The 22,321-nt window shown below is 50.9% G+C and overlaps 1 protein-coding gene across 1 annotated transcript; it reads right to left on the bottom strand.

Annotated features, from left to right (window-relative positions):
* RNF167 (ring finger protein 167) lies at positions 1-22,321 on the bottom strand. The gene is made up of 10 exons (XM_081886940.1): positions 22,214-22,321; positions 16,843-16,973; positions 16,660-16,740; positions 14,383-14,505; positions 13,143-13,230; positions 12,944-13,034; positions 7,784-7,889; positions 6,662-6,755; positions 2,280-2,360; positions 1-1,752 (listed from the first exon to the last, which is right to left on the bottom strand). The coding sequence occupies exons 2-10, from the start codon at positions 16,936-16,938 to the stop codon at positions 1,355-1,357; spliced, it is 1,158 nt and encodes a 385-aa protein (XP_081743066.1). The 5' UTR covers positions 16,939-16,973; positions 22,214-22,321; the 3' UTR covers positions 1-1,354.

Below are 22,321 nucleotides of genomic sequence, written 5' to 3'. Positions count from 1 at the left end.
TTTTATTTTAAACCGTCTTCCGTTTATTCCGACTTAAATCTCTTTTTTTAATATTATTATATGGAAGTCGTGATTTCCGTTTCCCCCTGCATCCAGGGCATGTCTGAACCCTTTGCTGGGGGGGGTGTCTTCCCCAATCTCCCCCCCACAGGCAAAAGCCCCTTCGCGTCCCACCATAAAACTGTACAGTGAAAAATAAAAAGTCCTTTACAGTAAAAATTATTCAAGGCGATCGAGAGAGAAGGCTAGGCAGCAGCGACTCTGGCAGGCAGCAGCTGGGGGGGGCGAGGAAGAGGAGAAATGGCCCCCTTGGTGCCCCCCCATGGCACCCCCACCCCAAAAAACCCAGCACCCCCCCCCCCCGAGGGCCGTTGCTTGTTAGTTCCTACGCGGAAAGAAAGTCAGTATCCTGCCCATTGCAGGGATGGGGGCAAGGAACGGAAAGAAATTTCGGGGGGGGGGCATGGAAGGAAAAAGGGGGTTAAAAGGTAAATTCCCCCCCAATAATCATTATTATAGGATGCTAAATTTGGAAGTTAGTGTGGGAAATTAGGAAGGTCAGCAGTCCCAAGAGGAGGGTTTTTTTTTAATTTGGGGGGGGCAGAGAGAACAAGAAGCCCCCCCCCCCCAATTCCTTGGCACACAATGGGGAGAAAAGTGCAAAATCGCAAGAGGGAGGAGGTGGGGGCGCTGCAGGGGAGATCCCGACGGGGGGGGGTCTACACCCAAAGGACCCCCCAACCCACCCTGGGAGTGGTAGGGTGCTGGGGGGGGTTGGCATGCTTTGCAAAGGGGGGGGCTCCCCATCAATGTGTTAAATTTATATACTGTCCCTCATGAGCTCCTCGCTGCCCCCCCAATGGATACAGGACTTTCTGGCCCCCTCCCCACAAAAAAATACTGTGTTTAATTGGGACCCCCCTGCACCAAGTTTGGGGAGGGGGAGGATCTGCTTTGGCCACTGTGGGGGTCTCTCTCTCCACCCCCCCCAGGAAAAAGGGGTTTTGTGGTCTGGGGGGGGGAGATGTGTGCCCCCTACCCTGCAAAGGAACCAGGCAGGAGAAACCTGCCCCCTCCCTCTTGGCTTTTGCATCCTGTTCCCCCCCCAAAAAAAGACACCCAAAGGGGTCTTGGACCGACCCCCCCACCCCACTCCTGCCCTGCGCTCCCCCATGCTGCAAAGACCCCCAGACTCCCTGAAAAGTTAACATATATAGTGGAAGCTCAGTGGTCAAAAGCAATAGGGATGAAGTGGGGGGGTCTTTTCAGCCGCCCCCCATTTCTGGATTCCCTTTGGGGTGGGGTGCCTGACTTAGGGGGTGCCCCTCTTGCGCCCCCCATGCCCAGCACGGCGCTAGACTGGGAGGGGGCCCCTGGGGAGAAGGCCCTTTGTCTGGTCCCAATCCTGGTCCCCTTCGCCCCCCAACTCTTGCGTGTGCTCCTGGGGGGCGGCGGAGGGGGGCGACTGCCCCATGCTGCCGAAGGAGGGCCCCCCCAGGGCGGCGCTGGGCGAGGGGCGCAGGAGGGGGGTGCGCTCCGAGTCGCCCCCTTCCTCCTCCTCCTCCTCCTCCTCCTCCTCCTCTTCCCCATGGCCCCCCTGGCCCCCCGCCTCTTCCTCGTCCTGGGGGGCGCGGAGACCCTCTTCGCCCTCCGAGTCCGAGTCGTCCGGGGAGCGCAGCACCCTCTGCTTGCAGACGGGGCAGGTCTTCTTGGTTTGCGTCAGCCAGGGGTCCACACACTTGCAGTGGTAGGCTGGGAAGAGAGAAGAGATTGAGGGATCCGCCGGATGGGACACTCCGAAGGTCATCCAGCCCAACCCACGGGCGGTGCACGGGGTGCAAAACTCAAGAATCCCCAGAAGATGGCCGGCCAAACTCAAGAATCCCCAGAAGATGGCCGGCCAAACTCAAGAAACCCCAGAAGATGGCCGGCCAAACTCAAGAATCCCCAGAAAATGGCCGGCCAAACTCAAGAAACCCCAGAAAATGGCCGGCCAAACTCAAGAATCCCCAGAAGATGGTGGGCAAACTCAAGAATCCCCAGAAGATGACCGGCCAAAAGCCTCCAAGGAAGGAGAATCCTCCGCCCTCCCGGGTCACAGGAGTTGTAGACTTGGGAGGGACCCCCCAAGGTCATCCAGCCCAACCCCAATTCCAGCTAAAGGATCCCGGGGGTGAAGGCCCCCCCCCCGTTTGCAAACTATCCTTCTCAAATCGTGGCGTCCAGAACGGGACGCATCCTGGCAAGGGAGCCCTTTGGAGTCGTTGGGTTCTCCTTACCGTGAGAGCAGGGCAGGATTCGCAGCCGCTCCCCGTCTTCGTACTCCTCCAGGCAGATGGCGCAGACGTCGTACTCGTCCCCTGCGGGAAGGAGGCGGGGGGAGACATCATCAGGAGGAGCTTCATCATCATCCTCAAAAAAATGTGGGATTGTCGAGTTGAAAGGGACCCCCAGAGGTCATCCAGACCAACCCCAGGAAATCCTGAAGAAATCCGTGACTGGCAAAGGAGCCTCCCTGACCACTGGCCGGCCAGAAAAGCGAACAGCCTCTCTTATCCATCTCCCCGTGCTCAGAAACACCCAAGGCAGGGTCTCTTATCTGGGTGCAGGCAAGGCTATTCTGCATGCGCAAGGATTCGAACTCGCTCCCTCCGTCCGGGAGTCCGGCTCAGGCTGCTGCCTGCCCCCCCCCTCAGTCCAGACATCAGCCCTCAATTCTCAGGATGCTATTATTCATCGTTAACTGTCTCTCGCTTATTAATCATTAGCTGCGGGGGTTGGTCACCAATCATGTGTTGTCATTTATCGCCGCTGTAATTATTATTAACGTCCGCTGCCGTTATTTCTTACTACTGTTATTAGTTGTTATAATTATTAATTGCTTGCCTTCCACCATTAAGGTCCTGGGGTGGGTGACGTGCATTGAAAGGCAAAGCTAGAAGCACAGAAGTAAGGCAATTGCTGCATTGGGGGGGGGGGCTCGGCTGGATGACCGCTGGGGGTCCCATCCTTGACTCTATAGGTGAAGGAAGCACAGAAGAGGCAAGAGGCTCCCAGCACCGTCTGCGTGAGGCAGCAAAGGGTGGAGTGGGGGGGTCAGAAAAAGGTGTGTGGGGGGGTTATTAACCTCAAAAGGAAGTACTGAATTCATATATGCCTGGGATTCTGGAGCTTGCCAGGCGGGTTGGCATGGATGACCTTTGGGGTTCCCTTCCTATCCCACCATGGATTCCTTGCGCACTGCAGGCGGGTTGGGATGGATGGCCTTTGGGGGTCCCTCCCTATTCCACCACAGATTCCTTGTGGGTTGCAGGCGGGTTGGGATGGATGGCCTTTGGGGGTCCCTCCCTATTCCACCACGGCTTCCTTGCATGTTGCAGGTGGGTTGGGATGGATGGCCTTTGGGGGTCCCTTCCTATCCCACCACGGATTCCTTGCACCTTGCAGGTGGGCTGGGATGGATGGCCTTTGGGGGTCCCTTCCTATCCCACCACGGATTCCTTGCGAGTTGGGATGGATGGCCTTTGGGGGCCCCTTCCTATCCCACCATGGATTCCTTGTGGGTTGGGATGGATGGCCTTTGGGGGCCCCTTCCTATCCCACCACGGCTTCCTTGCCCTTTGCAGGTGGGTTGGGATGGATGACCTTTGGGGGTCCCTTCCTATCCCACCACAGATTCCTTGCCCTTTGCAGGCGGGGTGGGATGGATGGCCTTTGGGGTTCCCTTCCTATCCCACCACAGATTCCTTGCGCATTGCAGGCGGGTTGGGATGGATGGCCTTTGGGGCTCCCTCCCCATTCCACCATGGATTCCTTGCAGCTTGCTCTGGGGCGGGTGGGGGGCTCCTCTACCCCCCCCAAATTGTGCATGGGCCTCCCTCTCTCTTTCCCCTGCAACAACCCTGCGAAAACAGGAAGGGGCCTCCCTCGCAGCAGCGGCGTCAGGGAAGGGAAGCGGTCAGAGCCCGGCTGCCGCTGCTCAGCTGAAGCCTGCAAAACTCTGCCGGGCCTTATAAGGCAAACGGCAGCCGGTCGGCGCCTGGCCTCTCCCTCCCGCTCTGACTCAGCCTTGGCCAAAGCCAAGCGGGAGACCGAGGAGAGGAAAGGGGCGGGGAGGCCGCAAGAGGCCTGCCGGATCAGGGCCTCGGCCTCACTAGCATCGCGTTCTCACAGGCGCCGACCGCAAAGGCAGGATTCGAACGCAGGACCGGCGCGGAAGCACGGCTTGCTTCTCGCAATTGCCTCCAATAGCTTGATTTTCCCTCTGTGAATTTGCCCCCAAAGGTCATCCAGCCCAACCCCAGCCCCTTGCAATGAAGGAATCTCAGTTGCAAAATCCCTGGGGTTGGTTTGGATGACCCCATGGGGTCCCTTCCGACTCGACGGTTCTAGGATTCTCTCACCCAACCTCTGCTTAGAAAGGAAGGAGAATGAGGGAGACTGTCCTTCTCTGGAGCCGATTGGGACCTTGCAAGCAGCTAGTCCCTAATGAGGACAGAAGCGCAGAAGTGCAGAGCTAAGCCAGGGACCCTCAGGGGTCATCCAGCCCAACCCCCCGCAGTACAAAGAGGAATGTCGTCCCCATTTGGGGAAAAGTCTCTACAGTCGCCCCCTTCCCGGGGTTCATGTCGGGGGCTCCCTGGCTGCCCGGACGCCTGGGTTCCTCTCCTGACCATTTCCTTGCAAGCGTGATTCAGAAGTGCGTGATTCGCACCCATGCCCCTGCGTCCAAAAGGAGGCTGCAGCCGAAAACCCAGACCCCCCAGGCCAGGTGGGATGGCTCGGCGTAGGAAGCAGCCTCCTACCCACTCAGCATCGCTGCCACGGGCCGGCAGCCGCTCTCCGGGGTCCACACACAGACATTTGTGTGTTCAAAATGCTGGAGGAGTCCAATGTTCCCCCGTCAAATTTAATTGCTGCCTTTCTGCCATGGAGGAAATTGCTGCCCGAAAGGCAAGATGTTAAAGAGGAGAATCGGGTTGGACGGCTGCACTGCCCCGGGGTTGGGCTGGATGACCTCCGGGGATCCCCTTCCAGTCCTTAGGATTCAGGGCTGGAAAGGAGGTGAAAAGGCAAAGGCCTTCTCTCCCCCTTTCGCAAGAAAGGCAGAGAGAGAGAACGGAAAAAAACCCAAGGTGTGGGTTGCAGCGCAGTCAAGGCTGTTGCAGCGCGGCTGCTCCCCGCCCCCCTCCCCTTTGGCCCTGAAAGGGGAAGGAAGATACAGATCTTTGGCGGGAAGAGGGGGGAGAGGAGGGGTGGCAGGGCGCCCTCTGGAGGGGAAAAGGGGCACTGCAGGGACACACACACACAAAAGCGCACACAAAGACACACACACACATAAACACAGACCCAAAGACACACACACACACAAAAACACAGACACAAAGACACACACAGTCACAAACACACACACAAAGACACAGACACAAAGATACACACACACAAAAAACAAAGACACACACACACACAAAGACACAAACACACACACAAAAACACAGACACAAAGACACACACACACAAACAATCACAAACACACACACAAAGACACAGACACAAAGACACACACACACACAAAAACCCACAAAGACACACACACAAAGACACGCACACAAAACAGACACAAAGACACACACAAAAAAAAACCCCACAGACACACACACACACACACACACACAGACACAAAACAGACACAAAGACGCACACACACACAAAAGCAGACACACACACACACTTCTGTGGACAACTCCCTGGGCCGGACTATATTCTGGAAAAAATATTCCTACGCACCACAAATAAGCCAGAGATGCATTTGAAATAAAAGGGCACATTCTACTCGTGTAAAAACACGCTGATTCCCGGACCATCCAGGGGCCAGACTGAGAAGGCGACTGGGCCGGATCCGGCCCCCTGGGCCTTAGTTGGCCTACCCATGTCCTAGACCAGGCATGGTCCAACCCGGCCCTCCAACGGCTTGGGGACTACAACTCCCATCATCCCTAGCATACAGGACAGCAGTGGTCAGGGATGATGGGAATTGTAGTCCCCAAGGTTGGCCATGCCTGTGACCTAGACCTTCCCAAGCTCCCCCCCAATATCCCTTTCTCCTGCTCCTTCCTCAATCCGGCTGGGTCAAGGCGCCGACAGGATTCGAACACAAGACCAGCCCTCTCCCCTCTGCTTCCAGCAATTCAGAAGTGTTCGCTGCTGTGGCAGAGAGTAGCCACATGGCCAGTGGCCACTGATAGCCTTTTTATGCATTGGCCCAACCCTCTGTCAAAGCCATCCAGGTCGGTGGCCCCTCCTGTGGCAGGGAGTTCCGCAGGTGAACTGGAAAACGAATTTCGCTGCTGCTTCTGGGTGTGCAGAGGTGCCATTGCCAGAGTCTGCTCCCCACCTGCCTGGGGACACCTGCCCTCTCCCTCCACCACCCCGGCTGTGATTCGATTCCTGCATTGAAGGGGGTTGGGATAGATGACCCCCCGGTGTCCCTTCCAACTCTTTGTATGCCGATCAGGAAGTTTTGCACTACGCCTCCTGCCAGCCGGCCCCAGCTTGCGGGGAAAAGGCTGCTTCTCCAGGAAGCTTCTTCCTCGGCCGGATCCGTCCAGCAGCCCCCTCCCAAACGGCAGCCTTGCCCCCCCCGGACGCCCCCACACCTTACCTTTCTTGTACTTGTGGACGGGGACTTTCTTCAGCTGCTCCTTTGACAACCGGTTCCTCCGCATCCTTTTCCGGTGCTGGATGCAGCGCACAATCTGCTCCGAAAGGGAGAAATGGGATTTGTGATCGGCGCTTCTGGCATGGCTCGGGGTTGGGCTGGATGACCTCTGGGGTACCCTTCCCAATCTACGATTCTGTGCTTCAAGGAGTCCTTAGTAAGGGGGTTACTGCTATTGCACACCCCTCATTTTAGGCACAAAACTCCTTTTTTTATCCCAATACATTCGTGGAAAAGAATCTCTAGAATCACAGAATCGTGGAGTCTGAAGGGCACCCCCAGTGGTCATCCAGCCCAACCCGCTGCATGCAATGCAGGAATCTCAGCTCAAGCATTCAAGGCAGACGGCCACCTAACCTCTGCTTAAAAACTTCCAAGGGAGGAGAGTTCACAGCTCCACTGCTGAACAGCTCTGACAGTAAGAAAGCTTTTCCGACAGTTTAATCGGAATCTCCTTTCTGGGCAATCGGAGCCACGGGTTCGAGTCCTACCCTCCAGAACAGGAGAAAAAACAAGCTTGCTCCCAGTTGCCCATTGAGATGAGCTTTGCAAGAGAGCAGCTGCCCATTGAGATGAGCTTTACAAGAGGCCAGCTGCAAACCCAGCTCCTTCAACCGTTCCTCATCCGTCTCATTTCTGAGACCCCTGTCAATCTCCACCCCACCTTCTGGCTTGCCAATCTCCTTCCCAAATTGGGGTGCCCAGAACTCCAGCCCTCCAGCCGGGGGTCTGACCGAGGCAGCACCTGGGGGGGGGATCTGACTCCCCAAATCTCAACACTAGACTTTCAGGGGACCCCTGGAGCTATTGAGGTGGATGTGCTTTGCAAGAGGCCAGCTGCCCGCTAAGATGAGCTTTGCAAGAGGCCAGCTGCAAACCCAGCTCCTTCAAGCTGTTGCAAGAATTTATGTATAGATTTGGGGGGGGGGGTTTACCCCTCCAGCAGATATCATGCACATGCAGCCCACTAGCAAAATCAATCCTCGCAAGAAAAGGGAAAAGTTGACAGCTATGGTGCCCGTCCATCCATTCTCCCCCCCCCCCTTTCCTCGCACGGTCACTCACCAAAATGGTGCACATCACGGCCATGACGATTCCCACGACCCCCGTGAAAGGGATCAGGTAATAGCCCAGGGGGAAGATGTATTCCGGGATCAGGATCACCTGGCCTCTGCGGAGGAGGAGGAGAAAAGAGAGTGGATTCAGAAACCCCAAAGATCTCAGCCTTGGCTCAGAATCTGGGGTGCATAATAATAATAATAATAATAATAATAATAATATTTATATCCCACCCTCCCCAGCCGAAGCCGGGCTCAGAACGGCTAACAACAGTAAAAATAACACAGTTTACATAAAATCGCCACCAATTAATTGAAATACTTTCTAAAATCAATTCATTCTGAAATCAATTCAGGGTCAATAAGAAGGGGAAATGCCATCAAATCCGTTTCACCCCCTTGGGCACTTCGAGTGCCAAGGAAGGTGCGGAAGATAAAGTTGAAAAAAATTCTTTCCCCCCTTTTTTAAAAATATATTTTATTTTTTACCAACCACCAAAACACAGTGAAACCCCCCCAGGCGGCTGATACATTGGGTATACGATATTAAATAATATAGAATATTCAATAATATACATATTCAATAAAAACATATTCAAATCAACCATAGGTACACTTCTATATTCCTTAACACTCCTCCCTCCACAAAGTTTATTTAACTTTTAACATTTTAATTGCCCCAAATAGTTCAAAGCTACCCAAATAATTCAATATCTTCTCAAACCAATCCTCCTCTTTCTCACTGACCTTAAATCCTTTCATTCTATGTACCTAAAATTATAATATTATTCAGTTTTTCCTCCACTGGTTCACCCCTAACTCTGCTGCATTTGCCCAATTACTCACTATACCATTAATTTTACCCATTTGCATTCCTCTTTTGTTTTTAACTCGGTACTACTCAGGGTAATAATAACCATTAATTTAGTTATTTCCAAATTGAAAAAAATTATTTCCCCTGATATTTTCACAAAGAGGGGCTGCTTTCTAAAAATAAAAATAAAGGAGAGGCGCTCTGGTGAAATTCCCCTTCTTGCCTCACCCCTAATTTCAGGGTTCAAGGAAGAGGTAGGGATCAAGCATCGAATTTGTGCTTTTGGGACCCACAATGATAGAATTGGAAGGGAACCCAGAGGTCATTCATCCCAACCCGCTGCAAGGCAGGAACCCCCTTTGCCGTTTCCTCCAAAGCTTTGGCCAAAAGGAACCCCCAGATGAAAAATCTCTCCCTTCTGTGCCTTTTGCCCAGGAAAAAGCTGGGGAAATCCCTAAAAAAATTAAGGTTGGGACGGAAGGGTCTGCAGTCCTTCTCCCAAAGCCCAGGAATGGCGGAGAAAATTCAGATTTTTTGGAAAAGGAAGGAGCCAGTGTCATTGATTGCAGCTGGGTTTTAAAGGGAATCACACTGTCAAAATCAATGCAACTATCCTGGCAGAACTGAATGATACTTCTGTATAATAAATAAGGGGGAAAATATTTTAGAAGAATATGCAGGAAAAGCTAAAAAATAAACTGCGCGATAAAATCAAGACATTAGGAAAAAGTACAGCGAGAATGATTGGAAGTTTTTGTTCCAGAAGACTTTATTGGTCAAGATTACGAGAATACAAGCGATATTCTTTTGTTTTAATGTTAATTCTTCTTGGCTTTTTATTTTTATTCTTGTTATTCCTTTTTCACTTTTGCGTGGAATTCTGTCGTAACTATTTGTAATGCATTTGTGTGACAGTATTTTAAATCAATAAAGATATATTCAAAAAAATAAAAAAAATAAAGGGAAACTTTTATGGTTTTAAAATGCCACCTGCTGGACGGTTTGCAGTTAGGAAGAACGTAAAAAAGACATAAGGAGAATCTGCAGGATCAGGCCCACCTAGTCCAGCCTCCTGTTCCCATAGGGGCCAACCAGGGGCCCCTAAACCAGGCATGGTCAAATTCGGCCCTCCAGATGTTTTGGGACTACAACTCCCATCATTCCTGTCCGCTGGTCCTGTTAGCTAGGGATGATGGGAGTTGTAGTCCCAAAACAGCTGGAGGGCTGAGTTGGCCTACGCCTGCCCTAAAGGGAAGCCCCAAAGCGGGATTCGAACACAAGACCAACACTTTGCAGCAACTGAGATTCGGAAGCATCTGGCTGCGGGGGCAAAACGCAGCCACCCAGGACTAGTAGCCATCGGCTGCCCTCTCCTCCGCCGTGAATTTTTCTAATCCTCTTTTAAAGCCATCCAGGTAATTGTAATAATAATAATAATAATAATAATAATAATAATAATAATAATAATAAATATAATACGATATGATATGATATGATAATATAATATAACATAACAATAACAGTAATAATAATTTATTTATACCCCACCCTGACAAACTGTTAGAGTATTTTGAATTGGCTAGATTAACAGAGGCAATTAGAGACCACTAATTGCAATTAGAGCAATTAGAGTTTCAAAAAGCATGGGGGAAATGCAGCGAATACTTCACAAAACAGCGCTCCAAAATACACACCTGGACTTGTTTCGATTACGTAATGTCTGCAGGAGACTTTGTGGATATTTAAGTTATAATTAGAAAAATCTTAATAATTCTCCGTAAAGGAAAGAGCTTATAAGAAGTAAATATGACAGCCAGATACAGGATAAAGGAAGTCTTTTATTTGGTTGTTTGCTTATTGTATGTTATGTTCATGTTAATGAGGGTGGATTTCTGTATTGGGGTGGGGGGTGGGGGGTTATGTTATGTTGTAAATAAAACTTCTCATTTATATATATATATATATATATATGCAGGTTTTGGTGTCCTCGGGTGTCTTCCCGTGTAAAAGTTGGGGTGTCTAGGCGACGTTTCGACGAGGTCTCACTCGTCATCTTCAGGCTGGTGCTTTCGGCTTCTTGTTACTGGAACAGAGCTCTGTTCCAGTAACAAGAAGCCGAAAGCACCAGCCTGAAGATGACGAGTGAGACCTCGTCGAAACGTCGCCTAGACACCCCAACTTTTACACGGGAAGACACCCGAGGACACCAAAACCTGCATTCCTGTACCCGTGAAAATCTACGAAAGCATATATATATATATATATATATATATATACATATCCCACCCATCTGGCTGAGTTTCCCCAGCTTGGTGGCCCATCGCTGGCCACAGTGGCAGGGAGTTCCACGGATTAACTGCATGAAGAAGGAGTTTATCTTATCTGTCCTGAATCTCCCAACATTCAGCTCCCTTAGATGTCAATCTTTTTGGGGGTCCTTTTCTGAACCTCCCCCAACAGTGCAATATCCTTTGGGGGGGCCGAGGCGACCAGAACTGGAAGCAGCAGCCCAAACCGCAGTCGCACAGCAAATTGGTTTACGGGATCCATTTACCGTATTTACTCAAATGTAACACACACCTTTTGGGGCTGAGTTATGTTGTGAATATTAGGGTGCGCGCTCGATTTGAGGGCACGTTTACATTCACCAGCTAAATCTTTGGGGGGTTCAATTGTTTTTAAAAAATAAAATGCTTTTGGAGGAAAAATCTTTCTAATGGCAGTTTTCTATTTAAGTGACATTATAGTCCAAGGGCTATTGATCAGGAAATAAAACTCAGTCTAAGCTTTTTTTTTAAATAGTTTATAACCACATCAGTTAACAAACATGTGCTATAATGTTACTGTTTTAGTTAAATAATTTTTTAAACTTGCTATTAAGGAAATGATCATTTTTCTCCTTCCAATGAAGAACAGCAGAAAAGTTGTCCAAACGTAAACAGCCAACTTATTAAACCTCACCATAATTTCAGAATTCTCTATGTATTTCCAATAGTATAACAAAATCAGTCATTTTTATATAATTATAAAAACGACTCTAAAAATTCATTATTCCAAAAATGAAACCTTCATTTGGTTTGTAAACATTAAGATTATACCAGCAAGAATGAGTCTTCCTGTAAAAAATATATGATTTAAATCAAGTCTTACTGACTAGTGATTTAAATCGTAATTTAAATCGATTTGATTTAAATCGATTCGATTTAAATCAAACCCACCCTGCTTTTGGGGGGTTCAAAGTTTTGAAAATCAAGGCACGCATTAGATTCCAGGGCACATTCGATTTGCGTAAATACGGTATACGGGGTTATGGCGTCGCGGTTTTTAAACTCCCCTTTGCCTTCCGTCCTTTTTCCTGCATTGATACCCGAATTGGCGTTGCATCGCAACACTGAAAAAGGTACTATGATGCATATATGGTGGAATTGTTTAAACAGCAAACAATTTTGGGAAACAATATACAATGAAATGAAAAAAAATGTTCAGATATTTATTTAGGAAAAGATCAGAAGGTTTTCTATTGGGAATAGTACCAGGAAGTCTAAAGGAAGAAGACAAGACATTATATTTATACGCAACTGTAGCCGCAAGGCTATTGATTGCGAAAAATTGGAAAAGTGATATTATACTGATAAAAGAGTGGCTTGCCAAATTATTGGAGTATTACAATATATCCAAAACAATGGGAGAAATTGGAATCTTCAAAAGAGAAGATAGACAAGGTGTTTAAAGGATACTTGCAAAATCATATCGAAAAATCAGAACTATTAGAATAAAGAAGTTCCGTTATAAATAATGAAATACTAAATACGATGGATAACAATGTGTAACAGAAAAAGAAGCAGAAAATTGGTTTAAAAGTGTGTGAAAGGAAGTAATAGAAGTGGAAAGAAATTGCAATTGAGTAATTGCAATTGAGTAAAGGAAGTATCTGTGGGATTGAGTGTGGGTATGTATGAATATTTTAAAGAATTGTATAAAATAAATGTTTGTATATTCGTAATATGTATTAAAATAAATGTTTGTATATTCGTAATATGTATGTATTAATGTTGAATTATTTTAAAATAAAATATTGGGGGGGGGGGAAAGATACCCGAATCGGCACCCGGCCACAATCCCCGCATTTCGCCGCGATCCGCGCTTCTCAGAAGGGGTTGAGATGGATGACCTTTGGGGTTCCCTTGCAACTCCACAATCCTTTGACCCTGAGTGCTAAACCGGGGGGCAGGGGGGCGTTTGGGGGGCAGCTCAGACACCCTCTTTGCCCCCCCAGCCCAGCGCCAGGAATTTCGGTGCGTCAATAAATGAGTCACCCCCCCCGCCCCACAGCCGCTGCCCCATAGAGCCTACCCTTTCTCGTAGGTGAAGGAGTCGCGAAGGAGCCTGGCGGCCGTCTCCCCGATGAAAACGGAGGGGATGGTGACCAGCTTGCGTAGTTCCTCTGGGGGGCGGAAGAGAAAGGGGGGAGTCAGCCGGGAGCCCCAAGAGAGGTGGCGGAAAAGGGGTTCAGGAAAAGGGGTGCGTTATCTGCCCCCAAGAAAAAGCTCACCGCTGTCCCAGACCATGTTGAGCAGTTTGTCCGAACCCACGTTGTGGACGATGGCGGCCAGGAAGCCGGCCTTCTGGGCGTGGAATACCTGCGAGGAAGAAGGGGAACGTCAAAGTCTGAAAAGCACTCTGCGCATGCTCAGAGGGTGCTGTTTTCCCAGCCGGCCCACAACACACGTCCCGGGGAAGGGACAAAGTGGGGCAGAGAAAAGGCCTTGCGGGAGCAGAAGAGGCCGAGCTCAGGAGGGTCTGGCGGATCGGGCCAAAAGGGGCCCCGTCTATTCCAGGGGCCCAAAGAGCCCTCCGAATCGAGGGATCGAGATAGACTGCCTTTGGCCCTGGAGGTTCCACTGCAAGAACATCAGGGTCCAGCCTCCTGTTCTCCCAGGGGCCAACGAGGCGCCCAGGATAGGAAACCCTGCGGACTTTGGCCAGGATTCGAACACAAGACCAAATCCCCCCTCCTGTGGTTTTTGGCAAGAGCTCTGGCTGCCTCTGTGCGGCCGTCCGGATTCACCTCCACAAAGCTGCCCAGTCCTCTTTGCGATAATAATAATAATAATAATAATAATAATAATAATATTTATACCCCTTCCCTCTGGCTGGGTTTCCCCAGCCACTCTCGACGGCTTCCAACAGAATATTAAAAATACAGCCAAACATCAAAATCTTCCCTAAGCAGGGCTGCCTTCAGATGTCCTCTAACAGTCAGATCGTTGTTTATTTCAATAATAATAATAATAATAATAATAATAATAATAATAATAATAATAATTTGATTATTTGTACCCCACCCATCTGGCTGGGTTTCCCCAGACACTCTGGCCGGCTACCAACAGAATACAGAATAAAACATCAAACATCAAATCTTCCCTAAAAAGGGCTGCCTTCAGATGTCCTCTAAAAGTCAGATTGTTGTTTATTTCAATAATAATCACAATATTAATAACTTTATTATTTATACCCTGCCCATTTGGCTTCCCCAGCCATTCTGGGCAGCTCCCAAAAGAACGCAAAAAACAGAATTAAAACTTCAAACATGAAAAACTTCCCTAAACAGGGGAAACCGTGGAGGAAAGGGCTATCTGGACGTGGGCGGTCCCCTCTTGTGGCAGGGAGTTCCACTGTCTAACTGCACGAGAAAGGGCTTCTATCGGCCCCAAATCTTCCGGCGTTAAAGACGTGCGGACTTCCCACCCCGGAGGAAAAAGGGGGCTGATCCTGAACCCCTCCTTGGTCACCTTGAGGTCGAAGCTGCAGTCGTTCCTCCGGATGAGGGCGATGAAAACGGTGCCGTTGGACAGAACCGGGGCATCTTCGATGGTCTGGCAGGCGTTGGCCGGCTTGGCTTCCACCAGAAATCCCTGAAAATGAGATATATGGGGGGGGGGGAGAAGGGTCAGCTTGGTGCCCCCCCTGACCTCAAGGACCAGGCACAAGTTCTGCCCCAGAGTGTCAGGGAGTAGCGTTGGGGGGGGGGCAAAAGTGCCAGAGGCTGGCAGGATTCAACCAAGAATTTGGCCCCTTCCCTTGCTGTCTTTTAATTTAATCATTTCACAAAAGGCATCTCTCTATTTACTTAACCACCCCATTAAATAATAATAATAATAATAATAATAATAATAATAATAATAATAATAATAATAAATTTAACTGCTCCTAAAAAAATCAGTTATTTAATTATTTCCTTAACATTTTTTTATTTTTATTTTTGCACCCCATTTAATTAAAAAAAAGTTTATTCATTTAACGGCTCCTCTAGATTCGTTTATTTCATTATTTCCTTACATTATTATTTTTTTGCACCCCATTTAACAACAACAACAACAAAAGTTTATTCATTTAACGGCTCCTCCAAATTCAGTTATTTAATTATTTCCTTAACCTTTTTTCTCCACTTAATTTATTTATTGTTAATGTTGCAATACATACACGAAATCTTTACATATTGATACGTATACGTTATATTCGTAAATTTTCACATTTCCTTATGTACCGACGTTTATCCCTTTTTTATTTCTTCCCCGTGAGTGACTTCCTTGTTATAATTTTGTAACTTTATTACTGAGATTGTCGTTTTGTATCTTAATAATTAAACATTCGATCTTATGTACAGTGGTGCCCCGCAAGACGAATGCCTCGCAAGACGAAAGGGTTTTTCCGTTTTGGAAGCGCTTCGCAAAACGAATTTCCCTATGGGCTTGCTTCGCAAGAAGAAAGCCCGTAGGAAAATCTCCGGGGACCTCTTTTAAATGCTGGCGGTGGGGAGCAAAGCCTTTTCCCCCCCCCTCCGGACTTCAGAAGAGGTCCAGGAAGGCCGGCTTTGCTCCCCACCGCCAGCATTTTAAAAGCGGTCCGGGATAGCAGGGAAGCGCTTCCCGCTATCCCGGATGGCTTTTGAAGGCAGGCGGGGGGGAGCAAAAACTTTTGCCCCCCGCCCGCCTTCAGAAGAGGTCCTGGACCTCTTCTCAAGGCCGGCGGGGGGCGAAAGTCTTTGCTCCCCCCTGCTTGCCTTCCCGGGAGAGCGGAGAAACGCGCTGCGATTCTCCACTCTCCCCGACGGCTTTTGAAGGCAGGCGGGGGGGAGCAAATACTTTCGCCCCCCCCCCGCCGGCCTTCCTGGACCTCTTCTGCCGGCCTTCAAAAGCCGTCGGGGAGAGCGGAGAATCGCAGCGTGTTTCTCCGCTCTCCCGGGAAGGCAGGGGGGGGACAAAGACTTTCGCCCCCCCGCCCGCCTTCGGAAGAGGTCGGGGGACAGACTGTCCCCAGACCTGGTCTGAAGGCAGTTTCCATAGGAACGCATTGATTGATTTTCAATGCATTCCTATGGGAAACCGTGCTTCGCAAGACGAAAAACTCGCAAGACGAAAAGACTTGCGGAACGAATTAATTTCGTCTTGCGAGGCACCACTGTATCTGCTTAGCTTAACTTTGTGAAATCAGTCTAGACATATCAATAAATTCTTGTTCTGAGCATCTTTCGGTCACGTATTCTTCTACACATTTCAATCCCTGTTGGAGATTTCGATTAAATTGCATTCTTATTGTTGCCGTCGTTTTTGCTAATCATTTCCTTAATTTCCTGATTTCCTTAGCATTTTCATCTGTTGCTTGATTGCCCCCCCAAACCCTCAAAATATTATTTTAAAAAACGATTAAACTATAGGTAGAAGACCCCGGCTGTTTAAAACACCCGTGAAATTAAAACCAGCTATGAAGTAAGAAACGCAGCGGCGTTCTGAGACCCCCCAGATATAGGGCAGTATATATATCCAATTAATAATAATAATAACAATAACTTGTTTTTATTATTGCTTGTTAGCCGCCCTGAGCCTGCTTTTGGCTGGGTAGGGCAGGGTATAAATAAAAATTATTATTATTAATAATAGAAGAAGAAATCTGGGAAGAGCCTCCTGAAAAGGGTTCGGGGTGTCCTGAGGCAGGGAGTTCCACAGGACCGCGCGGAAAAGATTGATTTCTGGCGGGTTGTGGGGAACTCGTTTTTCGGGGAGACTCACCACGAGCCCCTCGTGCGGCAGGGGCTCCCCAAAGAGGGCCGGCAGGTCGTTGAACTCCATGCTGGAATTGTGGTCCGACATCTGTTTTTCGGGGAGACAGAAAGAGAAAAAGAGTTGGGTAAGTCCGGGGAGAATTTGGAGCCGGACCCCTCTAGGGCTTTCCGTGGGGAAGGGGGGACTCACCGCGTGAATGTAGCCCTGGGCAGCCGGGAACTCCAGCAGCAGGAAAACCGGTAGGACCAGGAAAGCCGCCGGAAGCGGGTTCTGCGTTCGAATCATGGCGCCTGGCAGGCAAGCGGGCAGACCAGCGACTCCTAGGGCAAAAAGCAGCATCAGCATTGCAGGAGAGTCAAGGGAAGGAGCAGGGAAAGTTTAAAAGAAGTTTTGTGAGAAAACCTGAAGCGTTTTTTATTAGGAATTCTGGGTCCGGATATCCCAAAGGTAGCAGAAAAGGCTGTTTTTACGTACGCTGACATAATAAGCGTACGTAGGGACAGAGGTGGCGCTGTGGGTTAAAGCCTCAGCGCCTAGGACTTGCCGATCGAAAGGTCGGCGGTTCGAATCCCCGCGGCGGGGTGCGCTCCCGCTGCTCGGTCCCAGCGCCTGCCAACCTAGCAGTTCGAAAGCACCTCCGGGTGCAAGTAGATAAATAGGGACCGCTTACCAGCGGGAAGGTAAACGGCATTCCGTGTGCTGCGCTGGCTCGCCAGATGCAGCTTGTCACGCTGGCCACGTGACCCGGAAGTGTCTCCGGACAGCGCTGGCCCCTGGCCTCTTAAGTGAGATGGGCGCACAACCCCAGAGTCTGGCAAGACTGGCCCGTACGGGCAGGGGTATCTTTACCTTTTACTAGATAAAAGGACTTATTATTTTTTTAAAATGGAAGGAGCAGACCCAGGCAGCCTCTGACCATGTCCAGAGTGCTAAAAATGAATTTTTTAAATTATTAATTTTTAAAAAAGGAAGGAGCAGGCCCAGGCAGCCTCTGACCATGTGCAGAGTGCCTGCCAACCCCCCCATCTGGAAGAGGACGTGGATGCCAGGCTGGACCAGGGGAGAAAGGAGCAGCACCCCAAAATTAAACCGACGGGAACCCTCTGCCTTCTCCATCCACCAGGTGCCAGGCATTATCCGAGAGGGGATTCGAACCCTGATCTCCCAGGTCCTGGTTTGACACTCCAACCCAGTGTTTCCCAAACGTCGGGTCCCATCTGTTTTTGGACTACAACTCCCATCGACCCCTAGCTGGCAGGACTAACGGTCAAGGATGATGGGAGCTGTAGTCCAAAAACAGCCAGAGACCCGACGTTTGGGGAACTTTGCTCTAACCACTACACCACATTGCCTTGCTAGAGTTCTCCTGCTATGGGGCAGCTCTGTCAATTAAGCCGGGGGAAAGCAAAATGCCCCCAAGGTCACCCTCAGGGAGCTTCAGGGCCAAATGGGGGCGGATTTGAACCCAGCTCTCTCAGGTCCCAGCCTGGCTCTCTAACCACTAGGCAGCACTGCCTTGGTGGGTTAGAGCGGAGGGTGCCGGTAGCCAGAGGGGCTGCAGCGCTGTGGGGAGACCATGAGCAGGCCCTGGATCTGGAATAGGCGTGGGATCAGCATCCCAACCTCAGTGTTCCCCTTCTGTAAAATGGGAACAACCAGGCGCCAGCCCAAGGCTACAGGATTCTTGCAGGGGAGGAGAACCATTCGCTTTAGGAAGAACTCTCTGGTGGAGACAGTCAAAAGGACCCTCTCCAAAGATGGCAGACTCTCCTTCCGTGGAGGTTTCCAAGCAGAGCTAGGGGTTGGGCTAGATGACCGCCAGGGGTCCCTGACCATTCTTCCATCCTATGACCTTGGAACCTTTTTTGGAGGTTTTTAAGCAGAGGTTGGGTGGCCGTCTTTGGGGGATCCTTTAGTTCAGGGGTCAGCAAACTTTTTCAGCAGGGGGCCGGTCCATCCAGTTTGTCCCCCCCCCACCCCACCCATCAAGGACAGAGCAAAGTCCGTGTGGCCACTTCTGGGACGGATCGGCCAGCCCCGCCTGGAGCCAAACCCCCCAAGGGCAGCTGCCATTTCTGCGTTCGTTGCCGGGGGTTGGGATGGATGACCGCTGGGGGTCCCTCGCAACCCGACAATTTTGCCTTGCGACGGGGGTCGGTTGGCCAAACCCCCCAAGGGCAAAGGAGTCAGGATTGGAGGTCACAGGGAAGAGGGTCATCCAGACCAACCCCGTGCCAAACCGGCATCTTTCACCCCCATAAAGCTTGACACGGCTTAGGTCCAGGTTGTTTGAAAGGCCATATTCCCTCCTGGGTTTGGATATTTTTGGGGTGGAGGTCCTGCCGCCCTCGAAGACCCGGGTGGGTGGGTAGGATACAAGGCAGCGCCTTCTCGGTGGTGGCTCCTCCAGAGAACTTTGGAACTCCCTGCCTAGGGAAGCCGGAACGGCTCCCACCTGGCTGTCCTTCCGCTGGCAGGGGAAGAACCAGAAAAATGATTCTCCAAAGAGAAACCTGGGTTCTTGTGGAATTCAGAGCACGGAAAGGGACACCTGGGGGTCATCCAGCCCAACCCCAGCCCCTGCCATGCAGAAATGGCAGCCAAGGAATTTCTGATTAAGAAACCTCCACAGAAGGAGATTCTGCCACCAAGAAGACTTTGGGGAGCTGACTGCTTTCAGGAAAGGCCGGTAACATAACAATAGCCTGTCTGTTCTTAGCAGATCTAGTGGATATTCATGTATAATTCTTCTGTAATGGTTGCTTCCCCCACAATGTTTTCAGCTGCAAGGTTCCCTGAGTCAGGGAGGAAATAAATCCAATAATAAGGAACGTGCCTTTTTCTGGCCATGAGATTTACTGTCCTCATCAATCGTTTCATTTCTCTACTGTTTTATATCTCACCTCAAAGCCGTTTACGACACATCAAACCGGAAGAAAACCAATTCAAGTTCCCAGGAAATATTTCGGATCCTGCTCTAGGGGACATTTTGCTTTCCCCGTATTTAGTTACCAACTTTTTATAGAGCTGCCCCATAGCGGGAGGAATCTAGGAAGGCAGTGGGGTGTAGTGGTTAGAGTGTCGGGCTGGGACCTGGGAGATCTGGGTTCGAATCCCCACTCCGTCGGGTGACCTTGGAGTCAGCCTCTTGGCCTAGCTCACAAGGTCTTTGTAGGGACGACCTGGGGAAGGGGCCGGATTCCTGGGAGTATATTTTAAAGAGCAAAGCAGTTGGCAACACATTAAAACATCAAATGAAACGATGCACAATCAAATCGGTTCAAGGCGCAAGAAATTTATTTCCTGCTCAAAGTCACATTTTGCTTTCCCCAGGATCCAGAGATCTCCGTGTGTTCGCCATTGGACCCGTGCCAGTTGCAAAACGCGCCTGGCGCCTGGCTAGTTTCTAACACTGTGTTAGAATTATAATTATAATTTATTATTTATACCCCGCCCATCTGGCTGGGCTTCCTCAGCAACTTTGGGCGGATTCCAACAAAATATTAAAACACCGCAATACATCACACATTAAAAGCTTCCCTAAACAGGGCTGCCTTCAGATGTCTTCTCAAAGTTTGGTAGTTCTTTTTCTTTTTGACATCTAGTGGGAGGGCGTTCCACAGGGCGGGCGCTACCACCGAGAAGGCCCTCTGCCTGGTTCCCTGTAACTTGGCTTCTTACAGGGAGGGAACCGCCAGAAGTCCCTCAGGAGAGGGACCCCGGTGTCCGGGCCGAACAATGGGGGTGGAGACGCTCCTCCAGGTATTCAGGACCAAGGCCATTTAGGGCTTTCAAGGTCAGCACCAACACTTTGAATTGTGCTCGGAAACGTACTGGGAGCCAGTGAAGGTGTTATGGGGTCTCGGTGGCCGCTCCCAGTCCCCAGTCTGGCTGCCGCATTCTGGATTAGTTGTAGTTTCCGGGTCACCTTCAAAGGAAGCCCCACGTAGAGCGCATTGCAGTAGTCCAAGCGGGAGATAACCAGAGCATGCACCACTCAGGCGAGACAGTCTGAGGGCATGTAGGGTCTCATCCTGCATACGAGATGGAGCTGGGAGACAGCCGCCCTGGACACGGAACTGACCTGTGCCTCCATGGACAGCAGTGAGTCCAGAATGACTCCCAGGCTGCTCACCTGGTCCTTCAGGGACACAGTTGCCCCATTCAGGACCAGGGAGTCCTCCACACCAGCCCGCCTCCTGTCCCCCCAAAACAGAATGCCTCTTTGCCACGGGGTTGGACTAGATGACCCTCGGGTCCCTTACGGCTCTACGATCTCAACTCCACTGCTCGCTCTCACAACAATTCCCTTGCCCCAGTTTGCAAGGAGGAGAAAGGCACAGGGCGGAAATGGACATGCTATTAACTCTGGACTAAGGCGGAGCTTTTTCAACTGGGGTCGCCAACCTGGTGCCCAGAAATCTCCACACTGACGTAGTTGGAGCCAAACCAGTAGCAAAATGCAGGTGGGGGGTTTCGAACCCGGTTTTATCCACCCTGAACCTTCCAGCATTGGATGGAGTGTTACAGGAGAGGAAGAAAGCCTTTCCTCTGCCTCCTTCCTCCCTCTCTAGGGCTTGGATTGCGGAGAATCAAAACAAACACATTATTTTCCTGCCTCTTTCCTGCTGTTGAATTGCAAACCTCTCGGGGCAGAGACCTGCCCGACTTTGCCAAACTCCAATCACAGAGAGGTGGAGTTGGCAGGGTTGGGCCCCGGGGTCATCGCACGGCAGCGGGTTGGACTAGATGACCACTGGGGGGTCCCTTCCGACTAGATGACCACTGGGGGGTCCCTTCCGACTCCACGACCCCGTAACCCGCAGCTGAGATTTCTGCACTGCATGGGGTTGGACTAGATGACCGCAGGGTCTCTTCCAACGCTGTGATCCTGACCGTCAGGCTGCACAGAAGCGCCCAAAGTTGGGGCACAAGATTTGGGGCACCGGGGACAAGAAAGAGGGTCTGGCCAAGACAGCCTTGATCTCCGGCCCCTGAGGTTCTGCCCAAGGGCAAATGCCCCCCATTTATGCCCTGGACTTGTCAGGTTGGGGGGGTACAGCCTCACGGGGGCAGGGCACCCCAAATCTGAAGGAGGAGGAGGAGCGATGCCAAAGGAGGGGAGCAAAAGATTCACCCCAGATCCTGCCCAGTTTCCCCATTTTTGGGGGGGGCAAGGAGATCCCAAGCTGCCCCCCAACTCTGCCCGGCACACCCACCATCGAAGGAGACTCCTCCCTGACCCCTGCGCCCCCCCCAGTGCCAGGAACGGCGCCCTAGGGTGCCCCCACCCAGCCCAAAGGGGTGCCCCCCAACCCTGGACCGTGGGGCGCAGGACGCACCCCTAGAAACAGGGCGCTCCCCCACTCCAACCAGGAAGGGCGCCCCAGGGTGCCAAGGGGGCGCCCCCACCCTCGACCCTGGGGGCGCAGAGGCGACCCTCCCCCCGCCTTGGCGACCCAGGAGTCCGGGCAGGAGGCGCCTCGCCCACCTCCTCCCAGGGGACCCAGGCGTCCGGGAGAGGAGGGAGGGGGAGGCTGCTCCCCCGCAGGTCACTGACCTTTCCCGGGCGGCGGGGCTGGCGGGGGGTCGCGCGCCGGGTGGTCTCCCCTGGGCTGCCTTCTGTTTACAAACCCCTCCGCTGCAACATGGCTGGGAGATCTCGCGA

This window comes from Podarcis melisellensis, assembly GCF_964234715.1.
Source record: "Podarcis melisellensis genome assembly, chromosome: 13".
NCBI classification, from domain to species: domain Eukaryota; kingdom Metazoa; phylum Chordata; class Lepidosauria; order Squamata; family Lacertidae; genus Podarcis; species Podarcis melisellensis.
Note: the sequence above shows the minus strand (reverse complement) of the source record. Positions and strands in the feature narration are given on the sequence as shown.

Coding starts and splice junctions, on each gene's coding strand:
- RNF167 (XM_081886940.1), bottom strand. CDS start 16,938: ATGATTCGAACGCAGAACCCGCTTCCGGCGGCTTTCCTGGTCCTACCG. Junction 13,035..13,142: donor CAACATGGTCTGGGACAGCG/GTGAGCTTTTTC, acceptor TCCGCCCCCCAG/AGGAACTACGCAAGCTGGTC. Junction 2,361..6,661: donor CGTCCACAAGTACAAGAAAG/GTAAGGTGTGGG, acceptor TCCTTCCCGCAG/GGGACGAGTACGACGTCTGC.